Consider the following 20607-nt stretch of genomic DNA (forward strand, 5'->3'; position numbering starts at 1 on the left):
GCTCAGCACTCTCTCCACTGCCCCACCTGGCTGCCCTGCTAGAAGTAAGAGGGAATTGATGAAAACTTTTGATCAATATTACTTTTGTCAGCTGTGCATACAATGGATTGATAAGAAAAGCTATTGGAATGGGGGAGACCGGTTATAACAATTTGGATATTCAGGCAAAAGGGCCTGAACTAGGGTAGTAGGTAGTAGCTATGTGAGTGCTAGAAAGGGAATCCATGTGAGAAAAATAGAACTGATAAGGGAAGTAGGTCCTCAGCCTCTTCTCTTCCGCCATGGCTCTGAGGTCAAAATGAAGTTCAATCCCTTTGTGACCTCTGACCGAAGCAAGAACCGCAAGAGGCATTTCAATGCCCCCTCCCACATACGGAGGAAAATCATGTCGTCCCCTCTGTCGAAGGAGCTGAGACAGAAATACAACGTCCGCTCCATGCCCATCCGGAAGGACGATGAAGTCCAGGTTGTTCGAGGACACTACAAAGGTCAGCAAATTGGCAAGGTGGTCCAGGTTTACAGAAAGAAATACGTGATCTACATTGAGCGTGTGCAGCGGGAGAAGGCTAATGGTACAACTGTCCATGTGGGCATTCATCCCAGCAAGGTGGTAATCACAAGGCTAAAGCTAGACAAAGATCGCAAAAAGATCCTTGAGCGAAAAGCCAAATCTCGCCAAGTAGGAAAGGAAAAGGGCAAATATAAGGAAGAAACTATTGAGAAAATGCAAGAGTAAAAATTACATGGCTGTAATTAAATTTCTAGAATGAAAAAAAAAAAAAAAGAAAAATAGAACTGATAAGATTTAGTAACCCATCGATTAAATATAGAGTGGGAGAGAGGGAAAAGAATAAAAAATGATTCTGAGGTTGAAGCTCCAAATATCTCCTTCAACAGAAAATGAAAGACCAGAGGAGGCACCAGTTTAGGGCAAACAATGATGAGTTCTATTTGGGACCTGTTGTATTTCCAGTGTTGACAGTGCCTTCAGTTGGCAGCGCGGGGCTGGAGTCCTGGTGAAAGATTCAGGCTAGATACAGATATTTGGCAGTTATTTGTATATTAATGATATTGAATCATTAAGCGATGACACAGGGGCAGCTAGGTGGCACAGTGAGTGAGCACCGGCCCTGGAGGCAGGAGGACCTGAGTTCAAATTCGGCCTCAGACACTTGACACACTTACTAGCTGTGTGACCTTGGGCAAGTCACTTAACCCCAATTGCCCTGCCTTCCCCCCTCCAAAAAAAAAAGAGATGACACAGAGTTGAAAGAATGAAGAGAAGAGGGCCTATGCCAGGGGCTTGGAGGATGCCTACATTTGAGGAAAAGGAGGTATATGAAAATCCAGCATATACAATTCCTACCCTCATTAAGTTTAGAGCCTAGTAAGGCACCAATAAGGATAGCTGTCATACACATTAACATACCAGAGAGGTGCAGAACGATGTGTGTAGGGTGCAAGAAAAAGAAGAAGGTAGGTCCCAGGAAAAGCTTCTAGAAGGAGATAGCATATGAGCTGGGCATTGAAAAATGGGGAAAGGGCAAAGGATAAGCATTTATGCAGCACCTACTAGGTGCTAGGCCCAGTTGTTGTTCAGTCGTGTCTGACTCTTTGTGACCCCATTTGGAGTTTTCTTGATAAGGATATTGGAGTGGTTTGCCATTTCTATCTCCAGCTCATTTTACCAATGAGGAAACTGAGGCAAACAGGCTTAAGCGACTTGCCCAGGGTCACACAGCTAGTAAATGTCTGAGGCCAGATTTGAGCTCAGAAAGGCGAGTTTAACTGATTCCAGGTCTGACACTCTTTCCACTGCCCACCTAGCTGTCCACTTACTCTAGGGCTCAGCTATTTTAAAGTCCGGTCCCCCCCCCCAACTCCATTTTCAGCTTAACTCCTTCTTTTTCACTCAGAGAAAGGTGTTAACACTTTGTAAAGGGATCCCTGCCAGTTAATGACTTGTTAACACATTAACAGCTTATTTCTGCTGTTATCTACTGTTTGTTTCTTGCGTCTGAATCAATAAGGGAATGGGAGAACCAAATTTCCTCCTCACATCTAGGTCTGGCCTGACCCGAACAGGGTACCCTGGCACTGTGGCCTCCTGAGTCCTAGATGCCGTGGCTTACTTGATGCACCGGGGGAACGCAGTGTTCGCTTTATTGGGTGGTATGCTAATGCCCACTCTGCTTCCTACTCTACAGTGTTGTCAGTGTTCTGTGTCTCCTTCCAGCCTATTCCAGCTCAGGAGAGAATGTCACTGAGCTGTCACGCCAGAGAACTAATCAATAGAAAATTTTCCTTTGCGCCTGTTTCCAGCCTTTATTGCTTTTGAGAGGAGGAATTTGAGAATCAATCGCCTTTATAGCTGCGTGGTACATTACTGCCACCTAGAGGTAATACTGTGAATCACAGATTCTGAAAAGCAAGCATCAGTTATCTTTGTCCTTTGTTCAAGGTCCTGTGGGCTGCTGTTGGAATGGGGTTTGGACACATAAAATATTCCAACATGTATCCAACTTCTCACTCCTGTGTATAGATTATCAACAGATATAACTGAATTTTTAAAAGTTCAAATTTGGCTCCTTTCAAAATGCTTCATAAAGTCTGAAATAAAATCATTGCATCTGATAGATATTTTAAAAAAATCAAAGATCATTTTAAGGAACAACTTGGCAACAATCTATTCTAAGGACATAGCTTCATGAACCCCAAATTCCAATCACCCCTGGGAGGGGTACTGGTAAATGTGCTGCTATTGATAATAACTTGCAATTTATATAACAATTTTAGGTTTGCAAAACAATACTTATTAAGCACCTACTATGTGCCAGGTATTGTGCAAAGGGCTGGGGATATAAAAAAGGCAAAAGATAGCCCTTACCCTGAAAGAGCTTACAATCCAATGAGGCGACAACATGAAAACAAAGCAAGCTATTTTCAGAATAAATTTGAAATAATTAAAAGAGGGAAAGGACTGAAAAAATATTTTCCTCACAATAGCCTTGTGAGGTAGGAAGCACAAATATTACAATCCCCATTTTACAGATGGGGAAACTAAGGCTCAGAAAGGTCAGGTGACTCATCCAGGGTGATATAGGTACTAAGTTTCAAAGCCAGGATTTAAGCTCAGGTTTTCCCAAATTCAACTCTCTTTCTACGTACCATGATACCTCCTGTGCCCTTTCAAGGACCATTGATAGGATGGCTATAGTATTGGGGAAGGTCCTGAATATAGATATGGTGGAAATTCCTGCCTTAGTTGGCTTGTTCCTTTAAGTACCTTTTGTCTTCATACTTACTTTATTATTCTATTGTTGGCTGCAGAGGTGAGTCTTCTCAGGCCCTGAGCCAATAAGAGCGGCTTTGAGGCCCTCTCAGTGAAGCATTGGTTAGAGTATTGGATTTAGAATTTGGCGGTGCTGGGTTCAAATTCTGCCTTTGAGACTAGCTGTGTGTCCATGGGCAAGTTTCTGGGCCCTGGTTTCCTCAATTATAAAATGAGAGTATTGGATTAGACTCTGAGGTCCTTTCCAAATCTAGAGCCATGATTCTATGAATTAGCAAAACTTAAGGAATCAGGAGGTTTTGGTGAGAGTCCTGGTTCTCAGAGTAACCCATTGTATGGTCTTAGGCAAGCTGCTTCCTTCCTTCCTTCCCTCCTTCTTCCCTTCCTCCCTCCCTCCTTCCTTCCTTCCTTCTTTCCTTCCTTCCTTCCTCTCTCCTTCCTTCCCTCCTTTCTTCCTTCCTTCCTTTCTTCCTTCCTTCCTTCCTTCCTTCCTTCCTCCCTTCTTTCCTCCCTCCCTCCCTTCTTTCCTTCCTTCCTTCCTTCCTTCCTTCCTTCCTTCCTCCCTTCTTTCCTCCCTTCCTTCCTTCCTTCCTTCTTTCCTGCCTTCCTCCCTTCTTTCCTCCCTTCCTTCCTCCCTTCTTTCCTCCCTCCCTCCCTCCCTTCTTTCCTTCCTTCCCTCCTTCCTTCTTTCCTTCCTTCCTTCCTTCCTTCCTTCCTTCCTTCCTTCCTTCCTTCCTTCCTTCCTTCTTTCCTTCCTCCTTCTCTTCCTTCCCTCCTTCCTTCCTCAGTTTCCTCATCTGTAAATTGAGGATATTATTTTACTGCCCACCTTAGAGTGTCTCTGTGTAGCTCAACTTAAAGATCTCTTTAAATTTTAGGTGTTATCAACAACTGAGAAACTTGGCGATGGTGGCAGTGGTTGGTTTATTGATATGAAACACACATAAGATGAGCTTACAGATGTGTCTAAGTCTGGGAACTCTGAAAACAGGACTGTCACCTTCAGGATAGGTAACCCTTTGTAGAGCTCACATTTTAATGGTATCTTAGAGAGTAATAATAATACAAGTATTATTATTCCTGCTTTGCAGATGTGGACACTGCGGCCCAGGGAGTTGAAATGACTCACCCTCAGTCCCACAGCTTATAAATGTCAGAGCTGGGGCTCAAACCCCATGTCTTCTAACTCCAAGTCACTGGTATTAAACTTTAAATCATAGCAATTCAGATTACTTGGGACAAGGAGTTCAATTCAATAATTAAGCACCTACTGTGTACCATTCACTGTGCTAAGAATAATTCTACCATGGCTTTATTCTGTGGCAACAAAAGTCATATGTGTATGTGTTGTTTCAGAACTTCTGATCTTGACCAGATGAAACTAGACTGAACTAGCTTCCTCACCTTTAGTTAACTGGCTGTCAGTTCAATGCAGGATGTTGTGCTATGGATATGTGCTTTGTTGCTTTCTTTGATTGTGTTTTTAATTTTGTGTTTTTTAAAGAATGGATAGTATTGCAAGTAAACATGTGAAACTTGTAACTCTACAAGAGGACCCTACAATGACTGTTAGAGATATTGTAGTGGCTATCACTGTAGAGAAGTCAAGCCTTCAAAGGATGAATCAAGCCCATAAAGAAACAGAATGAGCAGCATCAAAGAGGAAAGAAAAACGTGGTCAAATTTTTGAAAAATGCCAACAACTGAAAAGTATTTCTATAAAATGGTCCAATTAACTCTCAGAAAACAAGCAAAGACCATTAGAGGGATCTGTTGACCAGAGGAGACAGTTAGGTGGTATAAGAGATAGAACGCTGGGCCTGAAGTCAGAAAGACCTGAGTTTAAATTCAGCCTCAAATACTTACTTAGCTGTGTGACTTTGGGCCAATGATTTGATCTTTATTTGCCTGAGTTTTCTCAACTGTGACATAGGTAAAATAATAGCACCTGCCTCCCAGGGTAGTTACGAGGACCAAATGAGATAGCATTTGTAAAGCACACAGCACAGTGCCTGGCATAGTAAGTGCTATATAAACGCTAGCTTTATTATTATTATTATTAATTACCCTCTGTAGTACAATATAGGCCTTTTAAAGTTGAAATAATAAGAAAAAAGACCAGTAAATAATTACTCTTAAGTATCATTGACAATACAAAGATTGGAGTAATGAAGACTGGAAAAAGGTAATTTTTGACTCATTAATTATTCCACAATCACTTGTGACTCTTCAAAACTCCATTTGGGGTTTTCTTGGCAAAGATACTGGAGTGGTTTGCCATTTCCTTCTCCAGCTCATTTTTATAGGTGAGGAAACTGAGGCAAACAAGGTTAAGTGACTTGGCCAAGGTCACATAGCTAGTAAGTATCTGAGGTCAAATTTGAACTCATGAAGGAGTCCTCTTGACTCTGGGCCTGGCACTCTATCCATTGCACCACCTAGCTACCATGTTCTTGACTCATTAAACTCACCTTTTAATTGGAGTGCAGCACCCTTCTCTGGGCTCACTGCTAGCACACTCACACTGGCAGGTTGGATCCCCAGAGGCTGGCTGACTTCTTTCCTTAGGATTTTAGGGAGCAACCCTAAGGGTTTATATCTTCTAATACTATTGATCATGAGCCCCTATCTGGTATATTCCCTGCGATACAGAGAGATAGTTACTGAAAAGGTATATCAAAGATAGATATAAGAAAAATATCCCACAAACCAGGGCTGCACTATCTCCTTCCGTACATACTTGGTCCCTGGAGACAGTGGACTCGCTATTATTTGAAGCTCAAAGTTACTGAGGCACACATATAAGGAACTGGTGGAACTGAGGGGCATCCCCACATTCCCAGCTAACTCTGGGAGTCTTTTTCTTCCTTCAAGGAATCCCCACCAAGATTGTTTCTGGGTATGGTACCATTAACCAATGCGGTTTTTTTCCTTTGCTCTGCTGGACTAACTTTTTATAGGATGTCATGTATTAACTTCCAGGTTAATCTACTGCTAGGCTGGGTTAGGCAGGCTGATTCTGAGGGTTGGCTCCTCACTGGATTTTTCTGCTGATGCTAATAGCTCTAGTGGTTTGTGTTACCATCTCTGGTTTCTGAGGGGACCTCAGATGGCTCTCCCTAGCATTCAAATCTCATAATGTCAAAACCTAGTCTATGCTATCTTTGGATACTCATTCAATGAAGATCAAGAAAGAATAAATAGAACAGAAATAGGCACCATGCTGTCAAGGGAACATGGTGTCCAGATGGGGAGCTAAGGCAGCTGAAACCACAGCTCTTCTCCATACCTGAAGGCTCCTGACTGTTTTTCCTGATTTGAAAGCTTCCAGGGAAGAAAAAGGTTTTAAAAAAAGGGCTAAGTGAGGGGTGTATCCAACCTTCTGGATGCAAAATTAGTTCCAAAGTCAACCAGAAAATTCCTTGACACCGCACAGCACCAACCCTCCCATCACTCACAGCCAGAAGGAGGTTCTTCAAAGTTCCATGTGTTTGATTAAAACCAGGCAAAGAATATTGTGCAGGATTTTAGGACTGGACTTTCATTGACAAGTCCTTTGTTACACTAGTCGACACTAAAAACATTGCAAGAAGTCCAGATGAGCCTATAAAACCTGGACATCTTAGACTCAAAAATGTTTTTTTTTTAACTTTTACTGGGCCTGGACATCTTGTACTCATTGAGGGAATGCTGAACTCTAATAAATACATTGATATGCCAAGAAGCAGAATTATTTCAGAATTATAGGAATCTCTTAAATGGAGATGTAACAAGTTGTAAGGTTTATTGTATATCAACAAATTTTATTATATTACTTTTCCCCAAGTAATTCATACACCATTGTAAGTGCCGGAAGAGATACAATGATTAGATATTTGCTGCCCTCATGGGCAATTATACTTTAATAGAGGGGTAAGATGCAGGTACAAACAACTACAAAGCACAACATTGTTGGATAAGTCATGAGACACTTACAATTTAATTCTACAGTATCCGTACTCTGACTCTCTACAATTTTCACAGTCTCTAGATCTTTCTCTTTCAGGGGCCCCAAGAAATGATCTCCTCCGAGCCCTCAAGAAACTGATTTCAGTAGATGTGGTCAGAGTTATTCTTTCAGTTACTAGTTTATTCATTCAGCATATTTTTGTCAAGAATCTTACTTGGGCAGAACATTATGCTATTCTCTAGATGAGATAGAAAATTTAGATAAGGCATAGTTCCTGCTCTCATGAAATTTACAGTCGAGTAGGGGTAAAAGTTACAACCAAAGACAACTATGATATACAGCAAGAACAACCTTATAAACACATCTGAGAAGTGCAAAATGAAGTGTTATGTGAGGTCCAAGGGGGAAAGACATTACTAATATTTGCCTTAAGAAAAAGTACAGATCAATGAATTAAGAATGCAACTACAAATACTAGAAAATGAAGAGGTTTTAAAAACCTAAATTAAATACCAAATAATAGCACCTACCTCCCAGGGTTGTTGTGAGGATCAGATGAGAAAATGATTATTAAGCATTTAGAACAGTGTCTGGCACATAGTAAGCCATAGTAAGTAATACAAATGTTAGCTTTTATTATCATTAGAACTAGTACCAGAAATATTGGCGATGGCAATAAGACAAGAAAAAAGAAATTAAGGGAATAAATATATGTAAAGAAGAAACGAAATGATTGCTTTTTTGCTGATGATGCCTTCTTAAAGAACCCTAAAGAGATTACTAAAATTAATTGAAACAATAACTTCTCAATAAACTTGCAGGATATAAAATCCACAAAATCAGTATCATTTCTATATGATACCCATAAAATTCAACAAGAAGAGATAGAAAGAGAAATTATACTTTCAGTGATCAGGAGGGTAGTCTGTGGCCTTGGAAGAGAAGAAAACGATTTGACCCTCTTGAGAAAGAAACCTGCAGAATTTCCCTCACTATTCCTGCTTCTCAGCCAGTGTTTATGCATCATGAGGATGGCCTGGGTGTATTAAGATATTCTGGTTTTCCCTAATCAACTTTTCCAAATTTTGACCTGGGGGTTGAGAGTAGATTACCTATGCTGAAGAAAGGAGGGGGAAAGACTGGCATGTGTGTGTGTGTGTGTGTGTGTGTGTGTGCGTGTACATGTGTATAGAGTAGTTGGACAGATGACTAAACGGAGATTTCTCTTCTTGTAAGTAAACAGGTTTATGGGTATGCCATCAACTGCAACAGGTTGGGAAATTCTATTCTAACTGACTTTGTTTACTATTCATAGGCAAGGGTAAGTAGAATGACATCTATTATTCTCTGGGAGGGGAGGGGATATATGGTGGATGCCCATACAACCTTGGCCTCCAGATTTTGGTTTTCCCTAGGGTTGGTCACCCTATACTCCTAATAGGGAATCTCTAAATCAAGACAAGTTTACTCTGGAGGCAATGACTACCATCTGTACTGGGTTGCACAGCTTTTTAGATGGGTTGGATCTATTATCTAGTCCAGAAAATGCTGGGCTAGGCAGAGAACTTTGATTCAGTTTGTGTTTCCTCCCAGAAAATACATCTGAAATGGGTAAATTCTGCACCCTCCCTCTCTCCTGCTACCATTTTTAGGAAGCATTTTTCAAAATTCTCATTGATAACTTTGTCGTTGTTCAGTTGTTTCAATCATGTCTGACTCTTCCCGACCACATTTGGAGTCTTCTTGGCAAAGATACATGAGTGGTTTGCCATTTCCTTCTCTAGCTCATTTTACAGATGGGAAAACTGAGGCAAACAGGGTTAAGTGACTTGTCCAGGGTCACACAGCTAGTAAATATCTAAGGCTAGATTTGAACTCAGGTCTTTCTGACTCTAGATCCTGCACTCTGTCCACTACACCATCTAACTGCCTCATCATCGATAACTAGTAAAGCAAAAATTCAGAATTAGAAAAACCAAACAAACAAGGAAATATGGCAAAGTCCCTGGGATGTTTTACACATCGAAGCAAATTACAAGTAAGTCAAATACTCCTCTCTCCTCTGTAGGGGAAAATCATATTTTTCATTTACCAACACTATAGGGGAATCTGCTCCATCATTAAGTCACAACCTCTTTTCTGTGCTTGAAATGCATTTTAAAAAATCATATAATAAAATGTTCCCCTACCACTAGTTCCTTTAGCTCAGCCCCGGCTCATTCTTTTAGATCTCTTTAAATCTTAATCAGCTCACAACTCAGCTGTGACCCACAATCCTTGCTACCCTGATCATTACTTCACCTGGAGTGTCATGGTTCTGTCGTACATGCTCTATACCTGGAAGCAGCAAATTGCAACAGAAATAGTCCAGGATTTGGAGCCTGAAGCTCTCAGTTCAAACGCTGATTCTACCATTCACCATCTGTGTGACCTTGGCTAAATAAGTTAACCTCTCTGGGCTTTGGTTTCTTCATCTGTAAAACGAGGGGCCTGGCCTTGATAGCATCGAAACCCCTTCTGCCCCTCAATATGTGGTTTGAGCCTATTAGGAAGGACATTGACAAGGTGAATTGCATCATTGACCTAGCGCTAGAAAGGACCTTAGAGCCCAGCTGGTGGAGCCAAAGGATATTCGGGGACTTGCTCGAGGTCGCACAGGTAAGAAGGGTAAGAGGTGGGATTTAAATCCAGGTCTTATGATTTAAGAGAAGGGTCATTAGGATGAAGAGAGGTCTTTAAAGCATGCTACATGAGGCACATTTGAATGAACTGGAGTTGTGTAGAAGATTTTGGGGGGGAGAAAGAAAAGAGAAATGATGCTGTCTTTGCATATTTGAAAGACTGTTGTGAAGAAGGTTCAGACTTGTGCTGCTTGGCCCAGAAGACAAAAGTTGGCCAACTCTATGGAAGTTGTAGAGGGGCAGTCTTCAGCTTGATGTGAGGACAGACTTCTTCATCCTGTTACATTAAAAGTAGTATAGTGACTCCATTTTGCTTTTATCCACCATTTTGTGAAGTTTCAGTTGCTTGTAGGCCACATGATTTTGGATAAGTCACAAAATTAGTCCTACTCCCAAAGGTCACTGATTTAAGAAATGACACAAAACTTCCCTTCTCCCTCTTACCCCAGTGTCTCCCAATCCTCTCCACCAATCAGAAATCAGATCTCTCAATCCCTATAATCCTGTTTTTCACTTCCTCCAAACTGTATATTAACTATCTAGAAACTCCTGGTCATTGTCTTTGGCTACCAATAGCTTTGGACCTGGTTTGGTTCTGCAACCACATGCATTGCTAAATAAACTGTTGTCTGGATATCACTTGGTTTCTTTATTCCACTGAAGCAATCCTGAGAGCTGTCCAGAAGAGAAATGGGCTACTTTGGGAGCAGAGTCTATTATTTCTTCTTGGGTCTCTGAAGAGGGGATTCCTGCTTCAGGTATAAGTAGCACCACATTTCCTCTGAATTCTCTTTTAACTCTGAGTCTTAAGAACACCATCTATACTATTAGTGTGCACATAACCGATAGTGAATTTTTTATTCCCCATGGCCTTATATTAGTGTTAGCCAAGACTGGGGCTGGGTGATAAATGAAGCATCTCAGGAGCAGCCTAATCGAGGCAGCATCTGGGTCTTGCTCCAATCCCATAGAAAGAGGCCTGGGCCTCTGAGAGTGTTTGAAGAATAAGTGTAGAGAGAAGCATGTAGTGGATAATGGAGGTTATGCAGTGTAAGGGAGGTGGGAAGTGAAGAAGGCATAGCTGCATGGTACTCATGAAGTAATGAAAAGATAGGTTTCTGGATGGGTTTGACTATCACCTATGCCAAGTGAGTAGGCACATTGAGGCAATTTTCAAGATGACTCAGAAAAAACAAATCTAACCTTCCCCCTATCAAAAAACAAAAAAACAAAAAAACAAAAACAAAAAAAGAAAAACCCTAACCAAACAACCAATACCCTTGCTACTGAGAAAGCCATGGGGAATTTCTTTACAAGGGAGGGAGGGGTAGAGAGGAGAACCGCCGTGAGCAGTTATTACTGACTGTTCAGCAAACTAGTTGAATAAGAGCTCAGTTAAGTGGGAGTTATTAAGTTCATTTAGTCCAGAAAGGTAGAAGATAGGCCTCTTCTGAGACAGGTGGGAGAAAGGTGGCTGCGAAATATTCCTTTACTGGCAAAAGTAAGAACATGGAGTTAAAAAAAACAACTAAATGAAAATATTAGCCCATTGTGATGGTAGTATCATAACTCAGTGAGGACGTGAGCTACAGGCTGTAAGTTGGGGTTAGGCATTAGGAGAGTTCATGTGAGTGTTAGGGGCTCTCAGAAGTAGTGAAGACTGGACCTTGCATTGTGTGTATCTGACTCATCTTGTGGTTATGTCCTCACTTCCTCATGTTCTAGTCTTTTGCCGTTATATTTCTGACCCAACTTGGCAATTTCATCTTGAGTTCAGATTGCTTTCTTTGCTTAGAGGGATTTGACTCAGGATTGTATTGTGACCTAGTTTAACCACGGTATGTCTGTTCAGAAGGAAGGAGCTGGACCCTCTCCTTTAACAAATGCTGTGAGGGTGAGGTATGGATAATGTTCATGTTCTATTTTCTGATACGTGAATGAGAATATGAAATATCCATCATCATGTATATAGGGGATATGACCTACAGAATCACCAAACTTTTGATTTTAGTAAGATTTTCTACATTTACTCTTAAAGCTTCAGTGACAATTTTTCCTGATATTTAAGATCAAAAGTTTCTGAAGAACAATAAGGGAGACCATCATAGTCTTGCACATTACCTGGAAGAGATTACCTCCTACTGAAAAAATTCATAAGCTCAACAAATAACACGGGTAGCCAAAATCCTATTTATTAATGGTTAGTGGATAGAGTGCCAGGCCTGTGGTCAAAAAGGTTCAGCTTCCTGAGTTCAAATCTGGCCTTAGACACTTTCTATCTGTGTGACCCTGGACAAGTCACTGTTTGCCTCAGTTTACTCATATGTAAAATGAGCCAGAGAAGGAAAGGGCGAACGACTCCAGTATCTTTACCCAGAAAACCCCATATAGGGTCACAAAGAGTCAGACACTACTGGAAAATGAGTGAACAGTAACAATGATGGCAGCCAGAGGACAACTTGGTTCTGATTAACCTTCTTAGTCCATCATGGATGGTGAACCAGGAGACATGGTTTAATTCTGGATTTTGGCTATGAGATTCTTGGGATTTTTCTTTTGGGGGTTTATTTCAGGAGATGAACAGTGAAGTCTTTCTATTTTTCCTTTGTCCTCTGGTTCTAGGCAATGTGGACAGTTTTGATTTATGATTCCTTGGAATGTAGTGTTCTTTTCTTTCTTTCTTTCTTTCTTCCTTCCTTCCTTCCTTCCTTCCTTCCTCCCTCCCTTTCTGTCTTTCTTTCTTTCCTTCTTTCTTTCTGTCTTTCCCTCCCTTGCCTCCTTCCTCTCATGGTTTTCAGGGAATACAATGATTAAGTTATCTCACCTTGACATGTTTTCTAGGTCAGTTGTTTTTGATAGCAAATACATTTCATTACATTTTCTTCCATCTTTTCAAACTTTTGACTTTTCTGTCTCATATTACTTGCTCTCTTAATGGAGTCATTGATTTCTGTTTAGTCTGCTTTAATGTTCAGGGAATTTTTTGCTTCACCCTCTGTTCCAATCTATGTATTCTTCCATTTCTTTCCTCTATAGTATTTTTTTTTCTGTCTCTTCCTTAACTTCTTCTATGTATTCGTGTAGACCTTGTGGAAGATCTGCTCTTCCACGCCCCACCCCTCTCCACCCCAAGCCTTTGCTTATAATTGCTGGGAAGTTACTCTCTCCTTCTAAGATGCTTTTTGGGGATCCGTTATAATTCTTTATAGTGATCAGTATCTTCTTGTGTTTACTCATCTTTTCTACATTAGTTCTTGAATTTTTGCTTTGTGTCAGGGCCAGATGCTATGTTGTGCTGTGTTCCTGGGTGGGGTAGTTGTCCCTGCTTGGTCCTGAGTCACTTGGGTTCCTGTGCTAACCCCTACCTTGTGGGGTTAGGATCTTTGAGGATCAGAGAAATGGCTCTTCAGGACCCTTTATGGAATGGTAGCATAGATTTCTAGGGACCTCAAACTCTTTGGTCCCAGTTTTAAAGCTGCTATTCCTGGACATTTCCAAGTTCCCTTATGTGGATTTCCAACTACCTTGGGGCTTTCTCGAGTGGGCCATCTACTCTTGCTGCCTCCGGATACAGGAGCAGGCTATACATGTTTCTGGCCTGTCTAGTCACACTCAGAGACTGCTAGTTTCTTTGCCTGAGTCAGGGCACTCTCTTTGTCCATGGAGACCCTCTCCCATTGCCTATGCTGGGCTTCTGCCTGATTTTGGCAAGGTACAGTTCTAAGGTAGAAGAAATCTCTTATTCTAGTTTCTCACTGGATGGAGCACAAGCAAAGGTACATATTTGGGAAATTTGAGAGGGTGGTGCATAGGGAAGACTGAATAATCCATTTTGACTACAATATAGAGTACATACCAGAGAATAATAGGGGATGTGGCTGGAAACAAAATTTGTGTAGAATTATGGATGGCTTTAAATGTCAAGCTATGGAATATTAACTTTATTAGGTAGGCAGTGGGGAGCCCTTGAAGCAAGGGAATGGCCTGATTAGAGATATATTTTAGTGAGATTAATCTGCCATTGTGTGCAGAATGGATTGGAAGGAGGGAAACTAGATGTTGGAATACCAGTTAGTAGACTAATGTCCAAGTGAGGGGTACTAAGGGTATAAACTAGGCCAAGTTTCAGAGGTACAGAGGAGGGAAAAATTGTAAAAGATACTTGGATTGCCAAAACAACAGGACTCAGCTATTAGTTTTATGTGGGAGGAAAGGGAGAGGGAAGAGTCTAGGAGGATATCAAGATTCTGTGTCTGGGGGAGATTAGGATGGTGCCATCAGAGAAATTAAGGAATTTTTGGAGGAGTTAGTTTGTTGGTATGATAATGAGTTTGATTTTAGACATTTCAAGTTTGAGATGTAGTAGAATGTTATAGTAGTAAGGCAAAATTCACGACCTCGGAGAGGACTATGGGCATGCCTGAATGGTTTGGAACCGTGAAGTATAAGGAATTCCCTACGTAGAAGGCAGAGGAAATATAACATTTATTTAGACTCCAGAGGATCAGATTCAAAGACCAATGCTCTTAATTTGATATTGTAGCAGTGATATTCCAAAACTGGTACGCCCACCTCACTATAATAACAAGGAAATTATAACAAAATATAATAGCAGGAAATGAAGCCATACTGTAGCTTCCCCTCAATGCTAGGGCCTCCCTATAAAAAGACCACTCTTCGTTCAGCACTCTCTCCTGCAGCTCTGCTGACTCCGAGTTCCTTGATTTCCATGACTCTCTCTTGTTCAACATGCTCCACTCTGCACTCTCGATGCTGGCTCTCTGCTTCTGAATTCTGCTGCTCTCTACTCCGCTGCTCCCAGTTCTGGGATTTCTTTTATACAGTGCTAACCCTCATCTGAATGACTAGAACTCAGAGCACATACCATTGGCTTTGGTGTTAGCAATTCCCCTTAGGACCCTGAGGGCTTCACACCCACATGGGCTAAGCACCTAGTAAGTAGGGGTTTGGGGCCTACTTTCAGAACAAGCCTTCCTACCTAGGCCCACCTGAGCCCCCTTGAATGGGTGGGGAAGATCGCTGGTCAGATTAATACTACAAATGTTCATAAGAGAGGCCTAACAGATTGCTGTTAACATGGAACTAGAACTCAGAAGAGAGGTTGTGGTAAGAGAGGTAGATCTGGGAGTCATCCATATAATGTACATAGAGAAAAGGAGAGAGAGCATTTATTAAGGGCTTACTGTGTGCCCGGCACTATGTTAAGCACTGGGAATATAAATACAAGCAAATGGGAGAAGACATATTCAAGGGAGCTTCAACCAGAGGATGGGATTAGGGGTGTAGGGAAGGAAGGAAGAAGATGCCCATGTGGGTGTGGAAGCATCTCTATAGTGAGGAAGAAGATAAGGAAGAGCTGAAAATGTCCAGAGGGTCAGGAGCAAAGTCAGAGTACAGAAGGGCAAGAGTCATTCACCCCTTCAGGAATTAATATGAAAAGGAAATGGCAAGCCACTCCAGTGTCTCTGCCAAGAAAACCCCAAGTGAGGCCACAAAGAGCCAGACGTGACTGCAAAATGACTGAATAATATGAAACAAAAGTGGAGAGAGATAAAGAAAAGAGGGTTGAGAAAAGGACCTCAGAGAAAGCCTGTATTTAGAGAGCAGAAGGAGGAAAAATTACAAATAAAAGAGATAAAAGAATTAATTATAAAGGTAGGAGAAAAACCATGCTTTTGCAGTGTTATGGAGCCCTGAAAAGAGTAGAGATGAAGGTGAACAGCAGCAAATGTGGACATGCTGAAGAAGGAAACTAAGAAAAGGCTTTTGGATTGGGTGATTAGGATGCTGTTGGTGACCCTCAAGAGAGTAGTTTCAATCAATTGGTTGTGGCAGAAGCCCAACTATAAGAAATTGAAGAGTGGGTGGGTGGAGAAAGGAAGCTATTCAGTTTGGTAGAGAACGAGAAAGGAAATGACAGTTTGAAGGTGATCACTGCAATGACCACTTTCTTTATAGCTATGACTCCATTCAAGATCTCAGACATTATCCGGCCTCTCAGTTGGCTCATGGAATACTCTGGAACAGTAGTCAATGAACCCAATTCTTCTACAGATGCACATATCTAGAGTTAGAGAATTGGTGGCATTCCCTTGAATGATTGCTTCATAATGAGAGATATGGTGCTCAGCTACTGAAAACCTTATGGATTGCATCCCCTAGTGAAAGCAAAGCTTAGTAGGAAGCAAATGCACAGTACTCATAAACAGGGGAACCATAGTCCTGGTTCTGCCAGTTATGTTTGAGGAAGTCCCTTGTCATTTTTTGGGGACCTCAGTTTCCCTCTCTGTAAAATGATTATTTGGATTGAAAGTATTTTTTAAAGTCACTTCCCATTCTGTAATTCTATGAAAAGACTGAAGATAAGCTCAGAGCTACATTTTCATGGGTTATTTTTTAAGTCATAAAATATATTAACTAGTTTATATTCATGACACATACTTGATTACATTTATAGCATGCACAAGTATATATATTTACACATATGTTTAAAATACCCATTCATACATGCATACATGTCAATCACCTCTGATTTCCTACTGAGAGTCCATCTCCCTGTTGTCAACTCCTTTTGGTTCCCCTTGGGAAAAGAACTAGGCAAATAATAAAATCATGACCTTCTCTGAGAGTGTTGTTCTTTGTCATAACAAATGGATAAGTGGAGCTTGATGGTCTAGGTCCTGAACACTACTCCCAACCCCTCTTAGCTCCTTGACTTTGGTGCCCATACTCTAGAAAACATCTTCATCATCAGGATTCTTGTGAATTTCCCATTTTGCTTTCAAAACCAGTCATACTGAAAGCAGCTGACTCACACACAGGCTTCTGAGAGACCTAGCTTAGAGACTGTTGGAATTCCCTTAACTTACAGTTGATACATTTAGAAGTCTTTACCAAAGACCAAACAGATGAAGATTAAAAAATCACAAATGTGAAATAGCTTTTTAAAAGGCAATATTCTATTAAGGAATTAACAATCCAATTTGTTGAATTATTAGAACTGTCAACTTTCCCTCCCCTTTTTCTTTCTTCAGAACCACTGTTTTCACAGGATATTAGAAAGAAGTTATTCCCTTTTTTCAAAAATAAGTTGAAATTTTTAATTAACAGATTTTTGAGTATTTACAGATTCCTTCGGGAGTATGGCTTGGACGAGATGACCCCAGAGATCTCTTTCAATTCTCAAATTCTGCCATTCTATGCTATTAATACATTCTATGTTGTTTCTTGTAACAATGAGGAGCAGATGGTGGTTATTAGAAATCATTTAACAACAAAACCCTCTTATATCATCACTAATTTACTGCCCATGTTTTATAGTAAAGTAATTTGTATTGTGTAAAATGTTTACTATATGGGGTCCCTCTTTTTCATATTAGTTATGTAGTTTTAAAAGGTAGGGTGACGTATCATGAAGACATTATCATAGGGAAGTCAGCAATATTATACGAACCCAAAATTAGAAAGGGGAAACTTTAGTTGAAAGCCACCAAAGGGATTTTTCCAGGGTTTTACTGATTTTTTTAAAAAGGTAATATTTTAAGGCAAGAAAGGGGAAAACAGTCATTCAGCCAAAACTCAAGGTCAGGGCCTTTGTTTTTCTTGGACCACTTGGACATTTTGCTAAGACCGAAACCTCGGTATAGAAGGGGATTTTAGGTTTGCTGGTACTGGGGAAAGTTTTCCCAAGCCCCCTACCCTGGTGAAGACAGTTAAGAAATAGACAAAAATGGATTTTGGCATTAAAAAAGAAGAAAAAAAGCCAGATGGCAATTTGAGGGTCACCCTTTCTACGATCACTCTCATTAGAGCTGCGATCCCATTCAAGATTTCCAAACTATCTAAATTATTTCTTATTTCCTTCTTCCTGTTGTAAAGAAATAAAACTAATAGTCAAAAAGAACCCACCTAAGAACAATAGAGGGGAAAATAATTCTAAATTTCTTCTGTTCAAAAATATTATTCACCCATTTCATCTTTTGAGAAACAGTGTAGTGTAAGCATCAGAGTCAAGGAGTCATGGGTTCAAATTTCATCTTTGGCTTAAACTGATTGTGTGTTGTTCAGTCTTTTCGGTTGTGTCCTGCTCTTTGTGACTCTGTTTGGGGTTTGCTTGGCAAAGATACTGGAGTGGTTTGACGTTTCCTTCTCCAGTTCTTTTTACAGATGAGGAATGGAGGCAAACAGGGTTAAGTGACTTGACCAGGGTCACACAGCTACCAAGTGTCTGAGGCCAGATTTAAACTCAGGAAGATGAGTTTTCCTTATTCCAGGCCTCGCACTATATCTATTGTTCATTAATTAATAGTTAATTGATTAGAGAGGTGTAAAATGTTTGTCCTGCTGCATAAATATCCAGTTTAGATTATGTAATGCAAATCTATCATGGACCCAGTAAGCATAGTTTCATGATATTCTCCAGCTTTGTTCTGTAGCAGATAAGTAAGAATGAAGATAGTGGATTGTGGGAGTAATCCAATAGGATAAGGAAGGGGCTTGGAGGATGGTGGCACCCTCAAGTCATAGGGAAGTTTGGAATGGGGGAATATTTGGGAGGAAAGATAATGACTTCAGTTTGGGACACATTGAGTTTAATATATCTACAAGACATCCAGTTTGAAACATTCAATAGGCAGTTATAGATGTGAGACTGGAGGGCAGCATAGAGGTTAGGGATGGATAAGTAGATCTGAGAAGCATCAGCATAAAGATGATAACTGAATCCATGAGAGCTGAAGAGATCACCAAATAAAGTAGTATAGAGGGAAAAGAGAAGAGGGACCAGGATAGAGCAAAGTGGGACACCCATGGTTAACAGTAGAGACCTGCATGAAATTCCAGCAAAGGAGACTATGAAGGAGCAGTCCACAGAGATAAGGAGAGGACCAGGTAAGAGTATCAACCTAACCATCTAGAGAGAAGAGAGTATTAAGGAGAAGAAAGTCATCAATAGTATCAAAGGGTACAGAAAGATTGAGGACAAAGATTGGGAAAAGGCGGTTGGATTTGGCAATTAAGAGACCATTGCTGACTGTGTATAGAGCAGTTTTGGTGGAATGATGAGACCAGAAACCAGATTGTAGAGTATTAAGAAGAGCACGAGAGGAGAGGAGATGGAGGCACCTATTATGGATGACTTTCTTAAGGAGTTAGCTCCCAGAGGCAAAAGAGATATGGGACCTAAGTAAATATTCACCTTACAGGACTGTAGCATTGAAAATGATTTGTAAACTGTATAATGTGATTTGTCATGGTGATGATGATGATGATGATGATGGTGGTGGTGGTGGTGGTGGTATTAGTGGTGGTGGTATTGGTGGTGGTGGTAGTGATGGTGGTAGTAATGATGATGATAACGGTGGTGGTGGTGATAGTGGTGGTGATGATGATGGTAGGGGTGGTGATGGTGGTAGTAGTAGCAACGGGGGTGATGGCGATGGTGGAAACGGTGGTAGTGGTGGCTCTTTTTTTATAGCTAAGAAGCATTTTAAGATTTGAGAAACAAATCTTGTTTCATACCTCCTCAGATGATTAAAATGAACTTACTCTTGATTATAATATAATATAACATAACATAACATAACATAACATAACATAACATAACATAACATAATATAATATAATATAATATAATATAATATAATATAATATAATATAATATAATATAATATAATAATATAATCAAGTTAGAGCTGGAGGGACCTTGGAGGTCATACAACCCAGACTTCTCATTTTACAGATGAGGAAATTGAGGCCAAGAGAGATTTCACCCATGTTCACAGAGACAGTAAGGAGCAGAGCTGGGATTTGAATTCAGGTCCCATGACTTCAAATCTAGCCAGCTGTTCTGCCATACCAGGATGCTTCCTTTAATTACCAGACCAGATAAAGACCATCAGTACACAAGAAGTACTGCAAAATCTTGACTCTGCTGACATCTGTTAGAGCATTTCACACTTTATTGAAAAGCCATAAAAAATAATTAGCAAGTCATTAGCAAGTTTTAAAAGCTTCCTAACATTTCTCCCCAAATTGCTAAGACAGGCATGTGACAGTGTAGTGACAAGCCAGTGTACTTGGACCTTGATTAAAACAAGCAATAAAGGAGAATGCAAAGAGTGTTGGTTTGGAATCAAAGGTGTAGTTCACACCCTTTTACTGCTAGTTTTTAACTGTGTGACTCTGGGTATGTTCTTTACATTCCTCGAGCCTTGGCTTCTTGCTCTGTAACAGGGTATTGAGCTACCTTCTCCACGGGGCTGTCCTAAAAAACAAATAATGTAAGAAATATGCAAAGTGATGCCAATTATTTGTAATAATAAAACATTAAATATATTTACTCATTTAAATATGTAGACCCATTTAAATAACTATATTTACTCATTCAGAACTTTGGTGAATCCTCAATGAGGGTATTAGTAGAGAATAGATTACATCTTTATTACTTCATGATTGACTGAAAGATGTAGACTCCCCCTGTGCTTATTGGTTTGAAAATTTTTATTACAAGAAGTAATGAATTTGGTAGAGCAAATTGCTGCCTTCCAAGTTCTCTTCCAGTAAGGTGTCTTCCCACACATTCAGCAGTATTATGCAAAATTATATGAAAGAAACAACAAAGATGAACTTGTTTCACAATTGTCTGATTATTAATATCAGGGGAG

General features: G+C 40.4%; 1 protein-coding gene across 1 annotated transcript; it reads left to right on the forward strand.

Annotated features, from left to right (window-relative positions):
- The first annotated feature begins 277 nt into the window (after window positions 1-277).
- Window positions 278-775, forward strand: LOC118829021 (60S ribosomal protein L26). Its single transcript, XM_036735953.1, has one exon. It carries the CDS (start codon window positions 299-301, stop codon window positions 734-736), a length of 438 nt encoding a protein of 145 aa, XP_036591848.1. The 5' UTR covers window positions 278-298; the 3' UTR covers window positions 737-775.
- Window positions 776-20607: the final 19832 nt, after the last annotated feature.

Source organism: Trichosurus vulpecula, chromosome 1, assembly GCF_011100635.1.
Source record: "Trichosurus vulpecula isolate mTriVul1 chromosome 1, mTriVul1.pri, whole genome shotgun sequence".
Taxonomy (NCBI): Eukaryota; Metazoa; Chordata; class Mammalia; order Diprotodontia; family Phalangeridae; genus Trichosurus; species Trichosurus vulpecula.

Bases quoted from the DNA above. Each gene is read 5' to 3' on its own strand.
- LOC118829021 (XM_036735953.1), top strand. From the start codon at position 299: ATGAAGTTCAATCCCTTTGTGACCTCTGACCGAAGCAAGAACCGCAAG.